The sequence below is a fragment of the Bos javanicus genome, chromosome 10 (genome assembly GCF_032452875.1).
Source record: "Bos javanicus breed banteng chromosome 10, ARS-OSU_banteng_1.0, whole genome shotgun sequence".
Taxonomy (NCBI): Eukaryota; Metazoa; Chordata; class Mammalia; order Artiodactyla; family Bovidae; genus Bos; species Bos javanicus.
In genome coordinates, this window is record NC_083877.1 from 53,273,968 (window position 1) to 53,294,578 (window position 20,611).

The 20,611-nt window shown below is 33.8% G+C and overlaps 1 protein-coding gene across 9 annotated transcripts in view; it reads left to right on the forward strand.

Annotated features, from left to right (window-relative positions):
• Positions 1–20,611, forward strand: part of ZNF280D (zinc finger protein 280D) — a 129,589-nt gene that overhangs the window by 81,482 nt on the left and 27,496 nt on the right. For 7 of the 9 annotated variants that reach the window (XM_061431184.1, XM_061431190.1, XM_061431189.1 and 4 more), the window contains 4 exons: positions 282–422; positions 6,198–6,260; positions 10,435–10,553; positions 10,704–10,740. In XM_061431184.1, coding sequence (XP_061287168.1) covers positions 282–422; positions 6,198–6,260; positions 10,435–10,553; positions 10,704–10,740 — 360 coding nt within the window. Of the gene's footprint in view, positions 1–281; positions 423–6,197; positions 6,261–10,434; positions 10,554–10,703; positions 10,741–11,339; positions 13,500–20,611 lie in introns of those variants that run through there. The other 2 variants (XM_061431192.1, XM_061431193.1) reach the window with 2 other exon arrangements.

Genomic DNA, 20,611 nt, shown 5'->3' on the forward strand with positions numbered 1-20,611 from the left:
AATGTTCATTCAACATAAAACACTGGGATTTTGTGTTGTGCTTATGTCTTGTGATCTTTGAATGGTTAATTTAATCCCTTTTATTCCAGTAAAAAACACTAGCTAATATTAAATTATTTATACTTATTCTAGCTGTTATTCTATAGCAGATTTTTCAAATTATAAATCCCTATTTGAAGTTGTAAACACCTTAGCTTTAATTAACAGACCGTTAATAAGGCTCTCCTTTATTATATTTGTTTTAAAATATATTTTTATCATTTTCTTTGTATCTCTATAAGGTATCGTCGGGGAGTTCACAAGTGCATTGAGTGTTATTCTGAAATAAAAGATTTTGCAAACCACTTTCCTACATATGTCCACTGTAGTTTTTGCAGATACAACACTAGCTGTAGCAAATCCTATGTGAATCATATGATGAGGTAAGATGAGTTAAACAACTATAATTGCCAATTAAAATTACAGTTTAGCAAGTTTGTTCTTGAAAACAGTTGGCCCTAGTATAAGTCAGTTTTGCTCTTTGAGAAATAATTAGAGAACTTCTAAGATGATTCCTCGTACTATTTTTCAACATAGTAATTCATAAAGTTCCTGGAAACTTGAATTGTAAGAACAGTTAGACTAATGAAATTAAGATAGATTTGTTAGGGAAAATAGTTTTCCTATGGGAATTTTTTATCCTATAGAACTTTGAAACACCATTACTTCCAAAGACGGAAAAGTAATGTCACGTGGTAAAGAATAAAGAGTTGGACACAATTGAGTGACTAACACTTTCACTCTTCACTTCCTCGTGAAGCATACGGGTAATCTCATGAGTGTTATTTTCTTCAAAGCAGTCACTTTGTGATTCCAGGATTTTCAGTGATCTTAGATATTTTACTGGATCTTGTTTCTCTTTCTTTCTCTCTCTATTTTTCTCTATAATCCATTCTGTCTGTCTGTCTGTCCATCCATCCATCAGGCCATCCATCCTTGCATTCATTCAGTGAGATGAGAGACTATTTCATTATTGCCACTGTTGGAATTATTTTTCATTAATTCATTCAGTTTAGATAACTTCAGTATTTATTCCATGCAGAGAAAACTTTCACAGCCTATGTTATCTTCACTGGTATCGCATTAGTTGAGGTATCCTTCAGGATGGATTTTTATTTTAAAAAAAATAGTCAAAAATTGTTCCAATATAAGCCAGTTAGGTTGATTATTCACTGAAGTTTTGCTTCCTCTCCCCCCCAAAAGTTAGAATTAGAGTATAACTAACAAAAGTGATTTTTATACAGATCACAATATGACCTTTGTGTTACTTTCAGGTCATAATCAACCGCTCCTTTACAAGGACTCTGCCATGTTTCTTGGTGGCTTTAGCACCTCTCTCACAGTGTTTTAACCCCCTTGATATCTAGCCTGACTTCATGGTCCCTGACTTCTTCAGTTGTTGTGCTCCCTTTCTTACCACAATACTATTTTAATCTTATATATGCTTCATTTCTTTTGAATTCCCATTTCCCTGTGACTTTCTGGGCTTTGAAGTCCTTTTTCTGGACCAGTAGCACTCATCTAACTTTATAGTCATCCTTACCCTCAGGGTCATCTGTTTTGACTGTTGCTTTGTTTTTGTTCTAGAATCTTTTACACATTTAGTCTTGCTTACCTGGCTTAAAGGCCAAAGACTTGAACATCATCTTCTACTGAACTTTATGCTCAATTCTAAACTACCAAGTAGTGCTTGATTCAGATCAACTCTGATTCATGATCTTTAACTTGAATTGGGACCTGTCTTTTTATTTTTAAAAATAAGAAGTATACTTTTTTATTCTTATCTGTAGTACCTCCAGTTCAGTTCAGTTCAGTCGCTCAGTCGTGTCTGACTCTTTGCGACCCCATGAATTGCAGCACGCCAGGCCTCCCTGTCCATCACCAACTCCTGGAGTTCACTCAAACTCATGTCCATTGAGTCAGCGATGCCATCCAGCCATCTCATCCTCTGTCGTCCCCTTCTCCTCCTGCCCCTAATCTCTCCCAGCATCAGAGTCTTTTCCAGTGAGTCAACTCTTTGCATCAGGTGGCCAAAGTATTGGAGTTTCAGCTTTAGCATCAGTCCTTCCAAAGAACACCCAGGACTGATCTCCTTTAGAATGGACTGGTTGGATCTCCTTGCAGCAAGGTAGTATCTTATTAACGCTTTATCTTAAATTCTCTTAGTTGTCACCCTGGCCTACTATAATTACACAGTTGGAGTCCATCATTTTAATTAATCTTTTCAGTCTCAAGTATTTTTCCTGTTACCTTCATCCAGGCATTGATCTCAGAAATCACACACGTTGCACTTCGCAGTTAACCCTGCCCCTTATCTCCTCTAGTTCTTCCCAGCTTCTTTCAGTTAATTTACAATTTCGTCTCTTATCTGTCAGGTTCCTTTTGCTTGCACCTATAATCAATCCATTTCCTCTAAACCAGGCCCTGGCATCCTTTGTGAAGAATACTTCTGTGTGGAAAGTCTTTTGTTCTTTGACCAATACATTGCCGCCCCAGTGCAGCTTTAATTCTGCACTTAGTTTGTAGGGGATCGAGTCAGAAAATATTTTATGTTTTCTTAGGCCAAGAGTCATTCTATTCCTCCCTCTCCCATTTATCACAGGCTTCTCATTTGTCTTATAAAACCTACAAATGCATTCTGTTCCAAAACATTCCCAATTAGCCTGTCTCCCTTTATTATGTTTAGTTGTGTAATACAACTATTATCTCCTTGAGAAGTAGCTCTTTATGTTTACCATGTCACCTAGCACATTACAGACAGCAAGTGAGAGTCATTAGTATAATTACAAAAAAAGGCTCTAATAAAATCTCAAGAGTATATTAAAAAAATCTTACACAGTTGGAACATCTTTGAAATAAGACTCTTACAAAGAAGAGCATCATTAACATTAATTTTCAATGGTTTTTTTGAAGTAGCATTATTTAGGTTTGATTTTTTAAATTATTGCACCTTATTTGCTAATAGCTTTTAGGTGGCAGTAGAAGTCATTTGCAAAAAACTGAATTGCTGTGTGATGTTGCTATTCTTCAACATTATGAATAAGAAAGAAGGCTTTTTCTCTACATGTAATAGAATTATGGTCACAGACAAGTACTTAATATTTTTTTCTGGCAGAGTTTATTTACTGTTTACTAAGAAGTATGGTAAACTGATGGTGAAGAATCTGACAAATCTGAATTTGAAAACAGAACTTACCATTTATTGCATGTGTCACTTTGGGCAAGTTATTTAACTGATTCCCATTTTTCTTTTCTTGAAGAAAAAGTTACTGTCATTATTGGGGAAATGTACTTAAAATGTTTAATAAAATCATTTGCACTTAGGAGATATTCAAGTAATTATAGGTATTATTTCTAAATTGTCATTACTAGGTATTGTAGATAAAGCTCTTGCCTTTAATTTTCACAATTTAGTAGGAGAGATATATTTACCTAGTTTAATGTGATAAATAAATGACTGTTTGAGCCCAGAGAAGGTAAGGATGAAGTCTTTAAACAAGAAATAAGAAGGTATTGTATAAGTGACATTTCGTTTACGATTTGAAGGATGATTTAAAAATTTTCCAAGGAAAAAGAAAGCTGGTATAACAATTTGTTCCTATACAATAAATAAGATTACTGAATGAATTTTTATAAGCTATGCTTTAGTTCATTATATATTTTATATAGATTCATTGGCATGAAATAATAGTCATTAGAAGAACAGATTATTGTGATTACTTCATAAATGGTCTCCTGTCCACAATCCACCACTTGGCCCCTTTTCCATTTTTTCCTTTCTTTTGTTACTAACATCTGGTCAGGTCATTTTTTGGCCTGAAATCCTTCACCTACCTAATATTAATAGGATGAAGTTCAGATTTTCTGGAGAATATGAGACTTTTTAATATCTAATTCCTAACGACTTTTCCAGTGCTTTCAACTCTTATTTGCTTTTCTTGGAGTAAGTCAGTATAGAGACCTTCCTAACTGAAATATACTCCTGACTGTTAGCTGACTTCTCCATTTACCTTCAGCTTTCCCTCACGCAACCACAAAACTATATGTATTGCTGTTGATGTTTATCTTGTGGCAATTATATATTTATGCATATGTACTCATATGTTAAGCCAATGTTTATTAGGCATTTCTTCTGAGCCAACTGCTTTTTGACTACCTTCCCCTGCTAACCCTGGAACATGATATTCTAAGGCAGACAACCTGCCTTTCGTACTGTATTATTAACTTCTAGTCTAGTGTTTTAAATAGTAGGCATACTGTCAGTATTGTTGGATATTTAGGAAACTGATCCCTTTTGTATTTCTTTGGAAGTAAAGTTTTCACTTATACCAAATCAAGATTGCTAAGAAAAGATGGTCAAAGGGAGTTTTTTCCCCCATCTAATCTTATTGAGGTCTAATTTATATACAATAAAATTCACTTATTTTTAGAAAACAGCTTAATGAGTTTTGATAATTATATATAAATATAAACAGGTGGTGATTTTTCAAAACTTAGATTTAAATGTTATATTTTACTGTATTGTAATAAAAATCTTAACTTTTTTTCCCCTTTCTTAGATTATTTACATATTGTTATTAACTTCACACAGGTCTAGAAGAAAGGTAGTTTTTCCCCCTCTTTATTTATGAGCTACAGATTCACTTTTCCATTCCTATAATACACAAAACTAGAAGAATGGAGTTTGTGTAATAAATAATAGAGAGTATAATTCATTTTTATAGATTGGGAACTTAAAACTGAATTCAGATGATGAAAATTTTTAAAGTACCAACATTTTAATAAGGTGTAAGTTAGACAGAAGTGGAAGCCATCAAAATACCCTAAAATGTAACTTTTTCCTCTCCTCTTACCAAATAAAGCAATCTGTTTGAGGAGAAGGAAGAAAGAGCTTTTAAAAGTTACTTTAAAATCTCATTTAAAAAATTAATTTACTTGGTTCACCTTCTCTGGTAATCAGATAAAATCTTAGACACACTCCTCTGAGAAAATAACAGTTGTATGAACACATTTTTGCGTATAATTTGTGTTTCCCAACCTCCCTGATGGTCTCTTCCTAAAATAATTATTCAATTATTTTTGTCATATTACATTGAATTTATAAACTCTATGGTAGTAATTATCCCCAGATTGAGGAAATGACTTAGAAATCTTCTGAGGATGTTTTCTAGGGATTAAAACTGTCAGAGTATTTCTTTTCCCATACATACATGCTCTGCTTGTGATGATTATTTCTATCTGAGACTGAGAATTGACCTGGTGTGTTGGCTACTTTAGATCTATAATTGCAAGCTCCTGCTCTTCAAACTTCAGCTTGCATAAGAATTACTGAAAAAGCTTGTTAAAACAGCTTCCTGGACCTCGCTGCCAGAGATTAATTCAGTAGGTGTGTGTGGGGCATAGACTTTGCATTTCTAAATAAGCTCCTAGATGATACGATGTTATTAGTCTATGACTACATTTTTATATGTGCTAAGTGGTACTGTGCTAAGCTAATCCTGGTTTTCTAGTATAGAAAAGCTTTCCTTATCAGATTAAACGATATAAAAGAAAGCTGTTATCATTGGCTGCAAAGCTTGGTTAGGGGTTTTCTATTCTGTGCTTAGCGGGAGCATTGTTTTAGCTCAAGAGTTCTGCTTTAATTTGTTTTTGTTTTAAAGTCTACTGATAATTGCAAAGAGCTCTCTAAATGCTTGATTTTACAAATGGTATACAGTGGCCTTTAGCTCAAGTACTGTTACTTCCAAGATATTTGGGTTCTTCTCCCCTTCCTCAACACAAACATGTTAAGTTAGAAGAAGATTTTTCTAAATGATTATTATTGGTAATTGTTCATGTTATGGGCAAAAATGTTATTAACAAAATTTTAAATTGTTTTCAACTCTTTTAACAATTCAAAAAAAGAATTTCATGTGACTTTTTTCTTATACTCTTGAGTATGTGAAAGTATGGTACTGATCAAATGAGAATATGCTTAGTAAAATACATTTCACTGGAAAATGGATAACTTTATGTTAAAATACTGAATTAAACAGTATTATTTATATCATGATATTTTATTCAAAACTAGAAATTTAAGTATAGACTTGATGTATAGCTATAAATTAATATGACTTACCATATAGTAGAATTAATAAAATCTATTTTGTCTCTTTCAGCTTTCATAGTAATCGTCCAAGTAAAAGGTTTTGTATCTTTAAGAAGTATTCAGAAGATCTCAGGTAACTAGTTGATCTTTTAAATTTTTTTCTGTTGAAAAATTATATGACTTAAATATGCTATATATAGCATTTTTATCAAGATACAGTTCATATATCATGCAATCCATGTGTTTAAGTTGTACAATTAATAGTTTTGGGTATATTCACAGGGTTGTACAGTCACCACAGTTAATTTTAGTACATTTTTGTCACTTGAGGAAGACACTCTGTACTCATTAGTGGTTATGTTTATTTCCTTCCAACTCCTTTTATCCTTAAGCAACTGCTAATCTACTTTCTGTCTATATAGATTTGCCTATTCTGGACATTTCATGTAAATGGAATGATAAAATATATGATCCTTTGTGTCTTCTATTTAGCATGTTTTTAAGAGTTATCCATATTGTTGTGTATGTCAGTGCTTCTTTTTCTTATTGCTGAATAGTATTCTATTGTATGTATATTATAGTTTGTTTATCCATTTAGGTTATTTTAAATTTGAAGCCATTATAAATACTGATGTTATGAACGTTTGTGTATTATTTTTGTCTGGACATATCTTTTCATTTTTCTTTAGTTATGTATCTAGGATTGGAATTGCTGGGTTATATGGTAACTCTATGTTGAACTTTTGAGGAACTGCTAGACTGTTTTTCAAAGTACCTGGTTAGTCTATATTCTGCCACTAAATTTGTTTCAGCGGTGACCAGTGGTGTCAAAATGAAGCTTTCATGTATTTGCATTGTAAAATGAGAACAAAAAGTAGGGCTTTCCAATAATATTTGAATAGTGAAAAGAGGCCTAAAATATGCAATAAAGTGACACTTTTTCAGTTTTGAAGTAAATTTCTTAAGCCGCTGAAATTCTTGAAATTAGTACATAGTCATTTTAAATTTTACTTTTTCAGATTAAGGAAAGTGTGCTACTTGCTTACTGTGCAGAAAGAACTGTTGGTGAATATTTCTAAAAACATTGGTTTTACCACACGCTTAATTCAGAATCCACTGAACACCATGTTTTTCATATTCTTCTGCATTGTTTAGAACCCACTGCTCTTAATTATTTTGTCTAGCTTGCCAATGCTACTTGAAATATCAGTATCTTTGCTGCACCAAGCTAATATATACAGATATGGTTAGCCAGTACTGGTTTTGATATGTTGGGTTAGTGGAAAATCTGGAAGAGAGGATGATACTATGTCTCAGAGCCTTTGTACTTACTATTCTCTGTGACTAGTTTGCTCTTCCCCAGACTTCTGTATGGTTAGCTCCTTTATCGCTTTTGGGTCTTCTGTTGTATCCTCTCTCCTATGCTTTACCCTAGAGTCTTTTATCTCCCCTTTATGGATCATTTTTTTCTGGATTATCTTTCATCATCTCATACACTGTATACTTTATTTTCTGTGTCCTCTCACTAGAATGTGTGTGGTTTGGATTTTTATTTTTGTAAGGCATTGATAGTAATTAGGCATTTGGTAGATATTTGTTGAATAAATTAATGATATATTTAAAATGACATATTTGGCAATAGGTCCCATTGATTATTTTGGAACAGTGGTTCACAGGGAGAGGAAAATTTGATTGTTTTAAAAAATATATTAGTACCAATTTTAAAACATTTACTAACTTCAAGGCAGTAGATTAAGTCATATTAGGTGTTGCTTATATTGAAAATTCTTATAAGAATGAAGAGTGTTATTACATTCAGAAGAGGTTTTGTTTGATTTTTACCTCACTGTTGTGAAGCTCCATTGTGTGTTTGGTTTTTAAAAAATGACTTACATGATTTTAAAGTTCTGGGATGTTTTTCTCTCAACTTGAATAGTTCTCAGGTTGAAAATTTGTCAATTTCTGTGAATGGAACATATAAACTTACAACTACATAGAACAGTAGTTTTTGTAATTATTCTTTTATTGGAATGGAATATTCATTTTTTATATATTTACTACATATTAGGTCTGTAATATAGCAGACTCTGTAAAGATAATAGTAATAATGAGGAAGTCTTGGAACCAACCTTCAGAGAAGGTGCATTTTATTGGTGGGAGATAAGAGGTGAATGTAAATAACCACAACAAATCAAGAGGGAATTTAATAAGTGCACTGAGGGTTACTTTTTTCAAAGAGGAGTGAGATTACTTTACTTGGAATGATTTACATAGGTGTTAAGTTACTTGGTTTTCAAGGATGAGTATTATTTATACTGATAGAAGAGTTTGATAAATTTCATTTAAGCTGAACAGACTAAATTTTATTAGTTTCATTTGTACTTCAGTTACCTTTAAACAATTTAACGTCATTTATATGTTAAATCTTATTTGATTTTCTTTTAAATAGTTCTTCAGATGCGTGATCCACAAGCTCCCATGTGCTTAACTCTAAACAACATAATAAACATAGTGGTTTTCTAAGTTCTCTGAAACAGTCACATATTTTTGCAGGCTTAATAATATTTTAAACTAAATTAAAATGTTTAAGCACATTTTAAGTTAGAGTCTTAATTTTACATACTATAATATGAAATTGTGTTTAAATACTTCAAATAGCAAATGCTACACAGTTTGATTCAATAACTGTAAAAACTATTGCTGAATTCAACAAAAAGTATTGATGACTATGGGAATTGTTTCCTAACCTTTTTGAAAATTTATAATCACTACATATTTCATTTAAGAACTACATTACCCAGTGATGTTTTGTTAAGGGAACCAGTAGTTTAGGTTCAAGCAAGTGGGCCAGTTGACATTACTGGGATGCTAAAGAACTCAGACTTTGGACTTTAGTAGTGACTTAGCCCTTCAGTTAATTAAGTGTTACATGAGTACCATACCAACCTTGGATGCTTGTGGTGAGAATAAACTAAATTATGTATGTGAAAATCTTTAACACATAGTATACAATGATAAGTGGTTCAGTGGTAAAGAACCCGCCTGCCAAGCAGGAGGCGTGGATTCAATCCCTGGGTCAGAAAGATACCCTGGAGAAGAAAATGACAACCCACTCCAGTATTCTTGACGGGGAAATTCCATGGACAGAGAAGTTTGGTGGGCTGTAGTCCATGGGGTCACAAAGAGTCAGACATGACTTAGCAACTAAACGGCAACACCATGCAATGGTAGCATCTATTACATGATATATTTTTAGAACCTTCTCATTTCTAATTTTTTCCTCTCCTAGATAAACACTAGATCAGTGTTCTACTAGAGACAGACTATATTTTTTAGTCATCATTATATTCACAATACAATATACTAGTAGTATGCTGCTGCTGCTGCTGCTAAGTTGCTTCAGTTGTGTCTGACTCTGTGCAACCCCATAGATGGCAGCCCACCAGGCTCCCCCGTCCCTGGGATTCTCCAGGCAAGAACACTGGAGTGGGTTGCCATTTCCTTCTCCAGTGCATGAAAGTGAAAAGTGAAAGTGAAGTCTCTCAATCATGTCCGACTCTTAGCGACCCCATGGACTGCAGCCTACCAGGCTCCTCCGCCCATGGGATTTTCCAGGCAAGAGTACTGGAGTGGGTTGCCATTGCCTTCTCCGAAATGCAACCTTAGTAAATATATATTGACCTGTATATATATTGTACATTTATATATACTATACTTTTGTTTTGAAGATGGGCACAGGCTTCCCTGGTGTTTTAGACGGTAAAAAAAATATGCTTGCTAATGCGGGAAACTGGGATTCAATCCCTAGGTCAGGAAGAACCCATGGAGAAGGAAGTGGCAACCCACTCCAGTATTCATTCTTGCCTGGAGAATTCCATGGATGGAGAAGCCTGACGGGCTATAGTCCCATGGGGTTGCAAAGGGTTGGACATGACTGAGCAACTAACACACACATAGGCACAGATAGATTGTGACTTGTCAAAGTGACACATGTTAGTGCAACCAAGACTAGACTGTAGGTCTCGACTTTTTAGCTATTAGTAACTGGTATGAGGGAGAAAAGTTTATAAAACGAAAATACTTTCTGTCAGTAAATGGTAGTATAATTTGAATATGAAGAGTGACAGACACTTTCATGCCATTTTCTAAAGAATCATTTCAGTTCTGTCAGGTTTATATAACAAAAATTGGAGTGATCGTTATGACACAAAGAGCAAATCGTGAAAAACTATTCATTGAGCTGGTATGTAGGTTTTCATAAAAGATAAAAATGTTTTCTTTTATACTATTTGCTTTGTTTTTTATAGGGGCATTACTCTAGTGTGCCTTAATTGTGATTTCCTAACTGATGTTTCTGGCTTAGATAATATGGCTACACACTTAAGTCAACATGAAACTCATGCTTGTCAAGTTGTAATAGAGAAAGGTATGTATATATAATTGTGTTACTTCAGATTTTTGCTATTTATTCTAGTATTTTTGGTCAGCCACAGTATGTTCTCTTTACTAAATCGTTTTTCTCACTCATCATATTTCATATGCTGTTTTAAATATAAAACTTTTCTTCTAATTTCAGTTTCTGTTTGTATCCCAACCTCTGAACATCTTTCTGAGTAAGTTTAATTTTTATTCAGTGCATTTTACTTTGATGGATTTTAGCACTACTGCATTTTTAAACGTATCATTAATAGAAATGAAAAATATTAAAGTATTTTGTTTTTTTTTTTTTAAAGCTGCTTGTTGAAATAGGTTCCTGCTCTTTGGAGCTCGTGACCTGGTGCAAGACAAGTTGGAATTTCCTAAGTTCAAAGTTCTGAGATGTTTTCTTACACAAAGGCAGTTAAGCAGCCAAGTTCATGACATTAGCTCTCATTATTCAGCTCTTTTCAGCTTCAAATGGGACTAGGTTCTTATTCCACCTTATCTTTGTGTCAGGTTGACATATCTTAACATTCATTTTTTCTTTTTTTCTCCAGTTGGCTCTCTCCAAAAATAACTTTTGTTGCTTTGGTCATTTCTTTGCTTAAAATAATTTGTGTTTTTCTCTGCTGTACTTGCCTTCAGAATAATACGTTCCAAAAGATATGGCTGTCTGTCTTTTTGTCTGTTTTGTCTGCTTTTGTAATTTCTTATAAATCTTAAGTTTTTAGGCCGGACGATTGTCTTTTCCTCATTCGTTGTCTGTCATTGTGCTATTTTTCTTATTTTTCAGATGGAGAAGCAGCCCAGAGATTTCAAAAAATGTCCAGGGTACACCTGGACAGTGTCCCCCTTCGATGAACACAACTGATGCCTGTTCTCTCTTTCCAAGGAATGTGACTAATTTGACTGTGGGGCCTGCTCTAGGTTGTGGTCTCAGGAAATCCGATCTTGGGAAGACTCCCATCCTTCATGGCTGGCCTTCCATAAGGCTGATGCTGATATAGCCAGTGATGGTCTCAAGGCCCACCAGTTGAGCATAGCTTCCCACTGGGGGCTTTGGCTCTTGATCTTAAGCTTGTGGGTCACTTCTGGCCAAAAAATAAAATCTGTGCTTCAACGTTCTGGTTGAAGTTTAGTCATTTTGGCTGCTGCCCTTTAATCTTTCTCTAGCATGACTACATCCAAGGAGTACAAAAGCTCTGGTTATTAGGAAATGCTTATTTTCATGTCCTTGGAACAACAGGTCTCTACAATTATGTTCCAAAATTTTACTTGCTTTTATTGTTATTTAAAATATATTACCCAGGAGTAAGTTTATAGTTTTTCAGCAATATCAATTATCAAATTTTTTATTTTAAAAAAATTAATTTTAATTTTAATAGATTGGTTTTATGTTCTCCAAATTTATTGATGTCTATTTTTATATTCTTTTCTTTAAAAATGTTGTTCAGTGTTTGCTTTGTTTTGTTAAGAACTTCAAAATATCCCCTAGAATTCTCTACAGATTTCCTATAGCTGCTTATTTATAGCTTTTTAATTTAATTTGGATGTTGTTCAGACCATTAAACATTATAATATGTTCTTTCTTATTTCAGAATTATTATTATTAATATTGTCTTAATAATTGTGAATTCTAAGGTATAAGGAATTGACAACACCTCTTCTTCCAGACCTTAAAACACGTTTTAAAGTTATATATTTGTACATCTAATACATAATATCTATTTAGCCATTTTAATAGTTCATCTGGTAATGTTAATATTAAAAACTATGGAGGCCAATAATCCATTTGTTTCTATCATATATAAAATGTATTTCTACATAAATATATTTCAAAAATTTGACTTTTGTTTATTTTACTTACATGGACTATAGCTCTAATGAACAGTTTTGATGGTATTATTTTCTTTTAATAAAAATTATATTGTTTAAGTGCCTCAGGAATTATTTACTAATAAAGGATTTCAGATAAAAGGTATAGATTTAATCATATAAATAGCATTGCTTTTGTTGTTTCATGGAAGTCCTATTACTTGGCCTGCACACTGAGAGCTGTATCTACTTAGTGAATCTTGCATTTTTTTTCCCCAGCACAACTGAAAGGTCATTTCTTTATATTATACTAGTTTACTGAATTTTAAAGACACACAAAGTACCTTTTATGATCTTATTTGTCATAAGGGTTAGGCAGGCTCTGAAAGTGTGACTCAATCATGTTTTTTACTGTAAAATCAGAACTTCTTCAGTTTTATTTTGAAACAGATTTGAAGCCAATTTAGATGACTACTTATTCTGTAATGTGCTTCTTGCTGTTAATGATAGAAAATTTGAACCCATTAATTTAAAATTTCCAAACTAATTTTTACTGTAAATGAATAATTTTTCAAAAGCTCTGAAAATGGCCTCTTAGTAGGTGGATTTGGCGTTAATGCTTTGTTTCCTTACTTGTCTCTAGGAGGTTTTGTCATTTCACCCTCTATTCTACTCAGTTTTTAAAAAAATTTTTAAATTTTCCCCAGAAACAAACTTTACATTTTTAACTTAAGTTCCTTTTTCATTTATGTATATTTGTTCTACCTTGGCTATAGTTAAAAAAAATATGAGAAATTGTATTCTTGGTATAATGATGTGGGAGTACCGATTTGTGTTCTTCCATAGGACTGTATCTTATAATATCAGATTCATTTTCTTCAAGTTTAAGTTCTTAAAGTTCTATCACGGATAACTTCATTTAAAAAAAATGGTTCAAATAAAACACCTTAGGCAGTTAGTACAAAAACGTGTTCATTATAGGCAGTTGGTCAAATTTTAATTTTGTGCTAACAAGTTTTATCTTGAGCCTAATCCCGCCTTGCTATCAGGTTATTCTGACTATTTTATTCACCTGATCAGAAATTACCATTGCATGCATGTGTGCTTTTGGTTACCATTAAATAAAACGTGAAATTGGCTCAGGTTAAGTCCATTGCTATTTTGAGACCCTCAGTTACCCTGTTTGTAAAATGTGAGTGCTGATTGTTCCAGAGTTCTGAGATTCTGTTTTTCAATATTGGTTATTCTTACATTCCGTTATTTGTTCTTATGATGAGATGAATTTAGAATGCTACTATGTATCCTTATCCCCATTAGCAGAAATAGGGACTCTGTGACCTTGAGAAAATTAAATGTTCATGTTATTCCTTAGCACATTTAACTCCTTCATGTACTCTTATAAAAGTAGTTCTCTTACACTTATATTAAAGAAAGTAATTAGGTCAGTTTTTCCCAAGTTCTGTACTGTAGAACTAATGTCCATAATTTATTAAGTTGGGGGGAAATTTTCCATGGTCAAATAAATTTAAGCAATGCAAGTTAAAGTTAAACTGATTCTTTGACATGGAATTTTTCATGCTGTATGTGGCTTGTGAATGTCTAAAGTGAAAAAATGAAGTGAAAGTGTTAGTTGCTCATTCGTGTCTGATGAACTGTAGCCTTCCAGGCTCCTCTGTCCATGGAATTCTCCAGGCAGTAGTACTGGAGTGGTTTGCCAATTCCTCCTCCAGGGGATCTTCTCAACCCAGGGATTGAACCCAGGTCTCCCGCGCTGTGGGCAGATTCTTTACTGTCTGAGCTACCAGGGAAGCCCCCTAAGAGAAATATTTATTTGACCTTAGAATTTTTTTCTTTGAATAATTATGAACTTCTTAATCTCCTTGGAATAGTGTGTGGAATACTCATCTGGAGTCCTTCAGATTTTATGAACTGGGAAATAAAAAGCAGCTGTGTAGGGTGTTGCCCAAGATGGGTTTCTAGACATTTCACTTAGGTTATGAATCATTTGTAAGATAGAGTTTGTAAATAGATGCTAGCAATATACATTTTCATACTTTTAGAAATTTTATCAGAAAAATGATAACCTCCTTATTATGTTTGTAAAATCTATTAACTGCATAACAGAGACCAGTTAATAGTTTATTCTGCCTCTGATTACAACAGTAAGGGATTTTTTTTTGTTGGAGAGTATGGTTACTTTACATGATTTAACACTAAGAAGCTTAAGAATCTTTCATTTATTTCTGGCTTCTATCTGTAACTCTTTATGCTTAGCTTATCCGTCTACCCACTCACCTACTTTTCTTGAGACTTATTTTCAGCCTTTTATATTATCTGTTAAGGAGTTTCCTATGTAGTAAAGTTTTACTTCCTATTTAAACAGCCTCAGGAGGTCTTCTTTGACAGAAAGATTAGATGATTTGAAACCCAGCTTCATTTTAAACCCTCTCAGACCCTTAAAGGTACAGTATGGTATAGTAAGCACAGGCTCTGCAGTTGGTTGCCTAGTTTGGAGTTCCTACCCTGCTGTTTATCACAACATGTGTGACTTTGGGTAGGTTACAGATTCCTGTGCCTCATTTCCCATTTGTAAAATACATATAAACAACTACCTGTTCATAAACTGTAGAGGGAATTAAGTGAGTTAATATATGTATATGGTATTTAGAAAATGATTGGCACATAGGAAGCAGCACTATGTAAGTGTAAATTTATCTTCTTCTTACAACTTTTCATGATTTCACCTCTGTCTGCATTTTATTCAGATAGAATTATCCTAATCTTCAGCCTGCTTTTCATTCTAACTCCTCATACCATTTTCACAAATCATTTATATTAAGTGTACCTAACCCAGTAAATATTTCTTAAGAGCCAGTCATCTGAATCATGTATTAGTTATAACATTAGATTTTTAGTGTCTAAAGCTCAATAAACTTGTATTTTTTAAGGAATGGTTATGAATGCTCCTAGGTTCACCTGTCTTAGTTTCCCCTAAATTATACTGCCACACTATATAGTTCATTTCATATTTTCAGCCTCCCTTGCTGGTTTTGAGATCCTTGTAGAGCCTCACTCTAATCTCTTTGGTACTTATCCACCTGGAAGAGCTTACCTTCCTCTACAAACATGGAGAAGCTATTATGCTTCTCTTTTTCTATATCATTTATTGAAGTGTAGGAACCTACTGTTTTTAATCTTCCACACTGAAAGGTATCTTTATCCTTACTTCTGTATAGTGTTGAGAAAGTAGTACAGCTTTGAAATAAGGCAGCTCTGGGTTTAAATCCTAGTTGTGTATCTAACCAGCTCTGTAGCCTTGTGAAAATTACTTCACTTTATCTTCCTTATTTGTGAAATTTATGTAACAGTCTTGCAGGGTGGCTATAAGAAATAGAGATAATCTGTGGACATTAAATTATTAATTTAAATTATTTAAATAATTAAAATTATTTGGCACTATCCTGACTAAAAGTAATCATTCAATAAATGCATGCTCTTGGTGCCATTGTTGCTCTACTGCTGCTGGTGCTATTACCACTTCTAGTTACTGCTGTTCCTGCTGCTGCTCCAGCTGTTACTGCTGTTAATAATGTTATTACAGCTACTACTTTCAGGAGACTGGGAACTGTGTATCAGTGAAATCTCATTATTGAGAGTTTCAGTAGCAATCCATCTGTACAGTTATTTGTAATTTGGGTTGATAGTTCACGGATCTTGGAGTATATTCCTCCAAACTGCTGGATGGATGGCATTTATTGCAGTGTTCACTTGCGCTTTATATAATTCTCAAATTTTAGAATTTGATTGTACTTCTGACTTTTCCTGTCTAAAGACTGTGAAACAACAAACACCCTTGTTGTAAACTAGTATGTAATCTCTGTTTAAAAGGACAGCTTTTTTTTTTTTTTGAGCTTATAGAAGCTCTTTTTTAAAGAAAACCTTTTATTAATTATTAATCATTTTGAATCATCTTGGTTACTTACCTAGTATTACTAAGTTTATGAAAATGTGTAACTATGCTAGCTATCAATAGTAAAGGGGCTCCTCCTTTTGTAGACCTTTGAAATATTTTTATAAACCTACTTTTCTCATATGTGACATTGTAACTCAATCATGGAATTGCCCTTTTCTATGTGTTAATCTCCTATTGTATTTTTCCCTTTCTTCATCTTCTTCTATATATCTACCAAGATAGATTAATTATAACATAGATTGGAAGTAAAATTTTAAATTTTGCAACATTTGTTTTCTTGACAAAAAGTTGAGAATAGGATTTTCTCTTTAGCAGTCTTCAGAGCATAAGAATCCATAGTAAGGCCGTAATAAATCAAGCTTGGAAAACTTGGCTATTTAGCCAAAGTGTGTGTTTATTGACTGAAATAAATGTCCTAAAAGCCACAATTTGAAGTGACTATCAAAGTTGTTTTAGTTCTCTCAATGACTTCCAGTTGTGTTCTAAGCAGAGTATAATGTAAAGGCACTGACCGGAGTCAAAATATCAGAGTTCAAAACCCAGCTGTCTCACTTCATGTTCAAGTTACATAATTCAAGTTCAAGCTCTCTCATTTCATGTTCAAGTTCAGTTTATTCATCATGTAAATAATCTGTACATGATTATTTTGAGGATTTGAAAGAGGTAAAATGTGTTTTATAGATTAAAATGTTTTATATTTGATTAAATTCCCCTAATATAAAGAGTACTAGGAAAAATGGAAACATAAAGCTGACTTTCCTTGAAACTGAATTTCTCATATTTCTGGCTACTAAACTTTATATTTAACATCAGTGGTAACTACATGGCTCTTTCATAGTATAATATAGATATTATTATTCACATATTCATTGATACCAAACATTGATTCCCTGCCTTCAGTGTGCAAGACTCTTTGTCAAGTGCTGGAATTTGAAACATGAAAAAGATATAGTTCATGCCACCAGAATAACTGCAGGATAGGCAATCGGAAATGGAGACACGGAATCCACATCTTCACAGGGCCACACAGTAAACTGATTCATAATTAGTTAAACCCCCAATACATGTATATATATCATTATATGATTTTTGTGAAATGCTGTACCAGAAGAGAATAGGACTTGTTCCAAAGAGAAATATCATTTTATTATACCGTTGTCAGCTAAACCAGTGTCATTAACTTTCATAAATGCAAACAGATAGTACTTTTAGAAGCAGAATGGCACCCTTTTAAAAATAAGTTTTATATTTGAAAATAATATATCTGTTAAAAAATGTTTACTTCTACTAACTTTATTTCCATTGAATTTGTAAAGAGTCATTCCATTATTTTCCTCTGAAGTTCTGAACTTACTTGGAGGAATTATTGATCATAATCCAAGTCACTAGGCATTTTAAATGTTCAAAATTGTCAGTGTCATATTTCATATATTTAGTTTAGCAGGGAAAAAAAACTGATTTCATCTATGAGATACACAGAATTTATTTTGGGCTTTTTTCTTTCTCTAAACTTTTGAAATATAACTGGGATTGGAGATAATAAAGGGTCATACCCTTAGATTATTTTATCCTACCATGGATGTTATTATCTCATTACTGTCTCAAATCAGATCTTTAGTAACTGTAAAGTTGGGTTTCCTTTTCAAAGTGGATACAATATACTTGCCCCTGGTATATAATTGCAAGTTAGTAAGTAGAAGCTGTGTATCAAAACACAGTGGTTTCTGGCATTTCAGACTTCTGCCTGTGATAGCTGTTAATCAGGAAATGATGGGAGACCCATTGAAAGGGAAAGATAAATGAGATTTGGTGTCATCCTTCATTTAGGGCAAACTCTACCGACTTCTATCAGTGTTTCTGTGTTTACTACCATTTTTTCAGTTTCCTGATTCTGAGGATAGTTTGTATATGCATTATAAGTATTCAGGGCCTAATTCAATATTGTCATAAAATTCTTAAAAAATGAAGTAAAATTATAGCCCAAATAGGTATTAGAATCTGCCTCCACTGAGGGTCTTATCTTTTGCTTCATGTTATTACATATAAGTATTTTGTTTTTCTTAATTCTTTGTCTTTACCTGGTTCTTTCCTCTGTCCACCTGAAATGATTTTTTACTCTTATCTTCCCTGGTGACCAAATCATACCCATGTCTTTAGAAAAGGGTAGATAATTTCATACTAGAGTAAATTGATGAATGAGCAATGAAAATGAATACCTAATATATTTTGTTTGAGGAAGGGGGAAGTATGGCAGAAGAATCTCAAAATATAGAAGATATTTAGGTAAAAAACTTGAAGAGCCTGTGTAGCACACTCAAATTCTAGACAGTAAGATTGATTCCTGACCTCAACCCATGGTTGTAATAATAGCTAACATTAAGTACATACACTGTGTCTTTTACATTTATTTGTTTAATTCTCACAAACCAGTGAGATATACACTGTTCTTGTCCCAATTTTATGGATGAGACAGCTGAGATACAGGTTAAGTCATTTGCCCAAAGTCACATAGCTGTTAAGAGCCTCAATTTAAATTATGGTTGTCTGTCTTGAGAGACTAAACTAAAAAGTACTATAGCCTATTGCTTCCCTGATTGTGCTTGTGGTTCCAAATGTACTTTCCTGCCTTGTTTACTCTCCATGAGTGTATGGATGGGCTTGAGCTTCAAAGTGAAGGCCCTTTGTTTCCCCAGAAGGGTAGGCAACAACTGGTACAGTTGTAACATTGGAATCAGAACCTAAATCTAGCTTCCCAATCTTAGAGTAGTATTTCTATGATACATGGACAGTAGGACATTTCAGCAAACAAATTAGGCATAAATTAGTCTCTTTAGTAAGACTGGATTCTTTGGTAGCTCAGACGGTAAAGAATCTGCCTGCAATGCCAGAGACCCAGGTTCATTCCCTGGGTCAGGAAGATCCCCTTGAGAAGGGAATGACAACCCACTCCAGTATTCTTGCCTGACCATATCTGAGTAAGCAAGCATTAGGAGTGCCAGTGACTTTAAACTATTTGTAGTTGTGGTATGCCGTGCTGTGCTTAGTCACTCAGTCACATCTGACTCTTTTGAGACCCCATGGAATGCAGCCCGCTAGGCTCCTCTGTCCATGGGGATTCTCCAGGCAAAAGTACTGGAGTGGGTTGCCAGTCCCTTCAGGGGATCTTCCCAACCCAGAGATCAAACCCAGGTCTCCTGCATTGCAGGCAGATTCTTTACTTACAGCCACCAGGGAAGCCCAGTTGAGATGCTGTGTGACTTCCCAATTTCTGTGGCTTTTTCATTGACAACTTTGTGTGTCTAACCATTATTTTTTTTTTGAGTCAAAAACTACATCCCATGTTTTCATTAAAAACAAAAACAAAAAACAGCTTAGCCACTTTGTTGTTCTTTATTCAGTCATTAAATGTCTCTTATCTGGGCTCCTTGACTGGAGCTTATCCTCTTCTGATACTGCCTTTTTTTCTGATGCACAAATCTGATCATACTTTCTTATTAACCTTAGAATGAAGTTCTTAGCACACTTTACTGTGACACTCAAGACCTTTCCTAAAGTAGTCCTTGCTATTTCTTCAGTTGCATCATTGACTACTCTTTCTTGTTCCCTACCTTCTAGTCATGAGGTCACTCAGTATTATATCATCATCGTCTTGTCATATTCCGTTGTTTTTTCTCTGCCTTGACTTGCCTTTCCCTGCTTTGCTAGCCTCACCTCCTGCTGCAAAACCACGTTCACTGTGGTATCTTCACTGCTTTCTTGCATCTTTCCCCTTCATAATGTCTCAGTCCTTTGTATAGCCACAATATAGATGTCTCTCCTTTTGAACACTTCACAGTTCTGTAAACATTCGCTTCAGTGCATTTCCTTGACAACTTTGGATTGAAACTCTTAGCACAGTACCTGATGTATGTGCGACCTGGTAAATGTTTAGATCATCCTTTCCACACATCTGTTAACACCTCTCAGAATGAACTATGAGAATGGTGCACTGGGTGTTTTATTTGTGGATGGTTAGTGTGAATATGTAAGTGGAAGGTCTTGAGAACTGGTTGACTTTACTACTGGCTTGTTGTAAACCTCCTTTCAGCTTTTTTAGTTGCTTATAAATATTTTTAAAGATTACATTTTAAAAATCAGTAATAAAATTTTTGACTTTTAAGTGGTGTTAGAAGAAAAGAATGTGGTCTGACAGAAATGAATACAAGCATTTCCCCCCTTATAACACTTCCCTCTACTTCATGGTATGTTTATAGTGAATGAAACCTCAAATGAACACA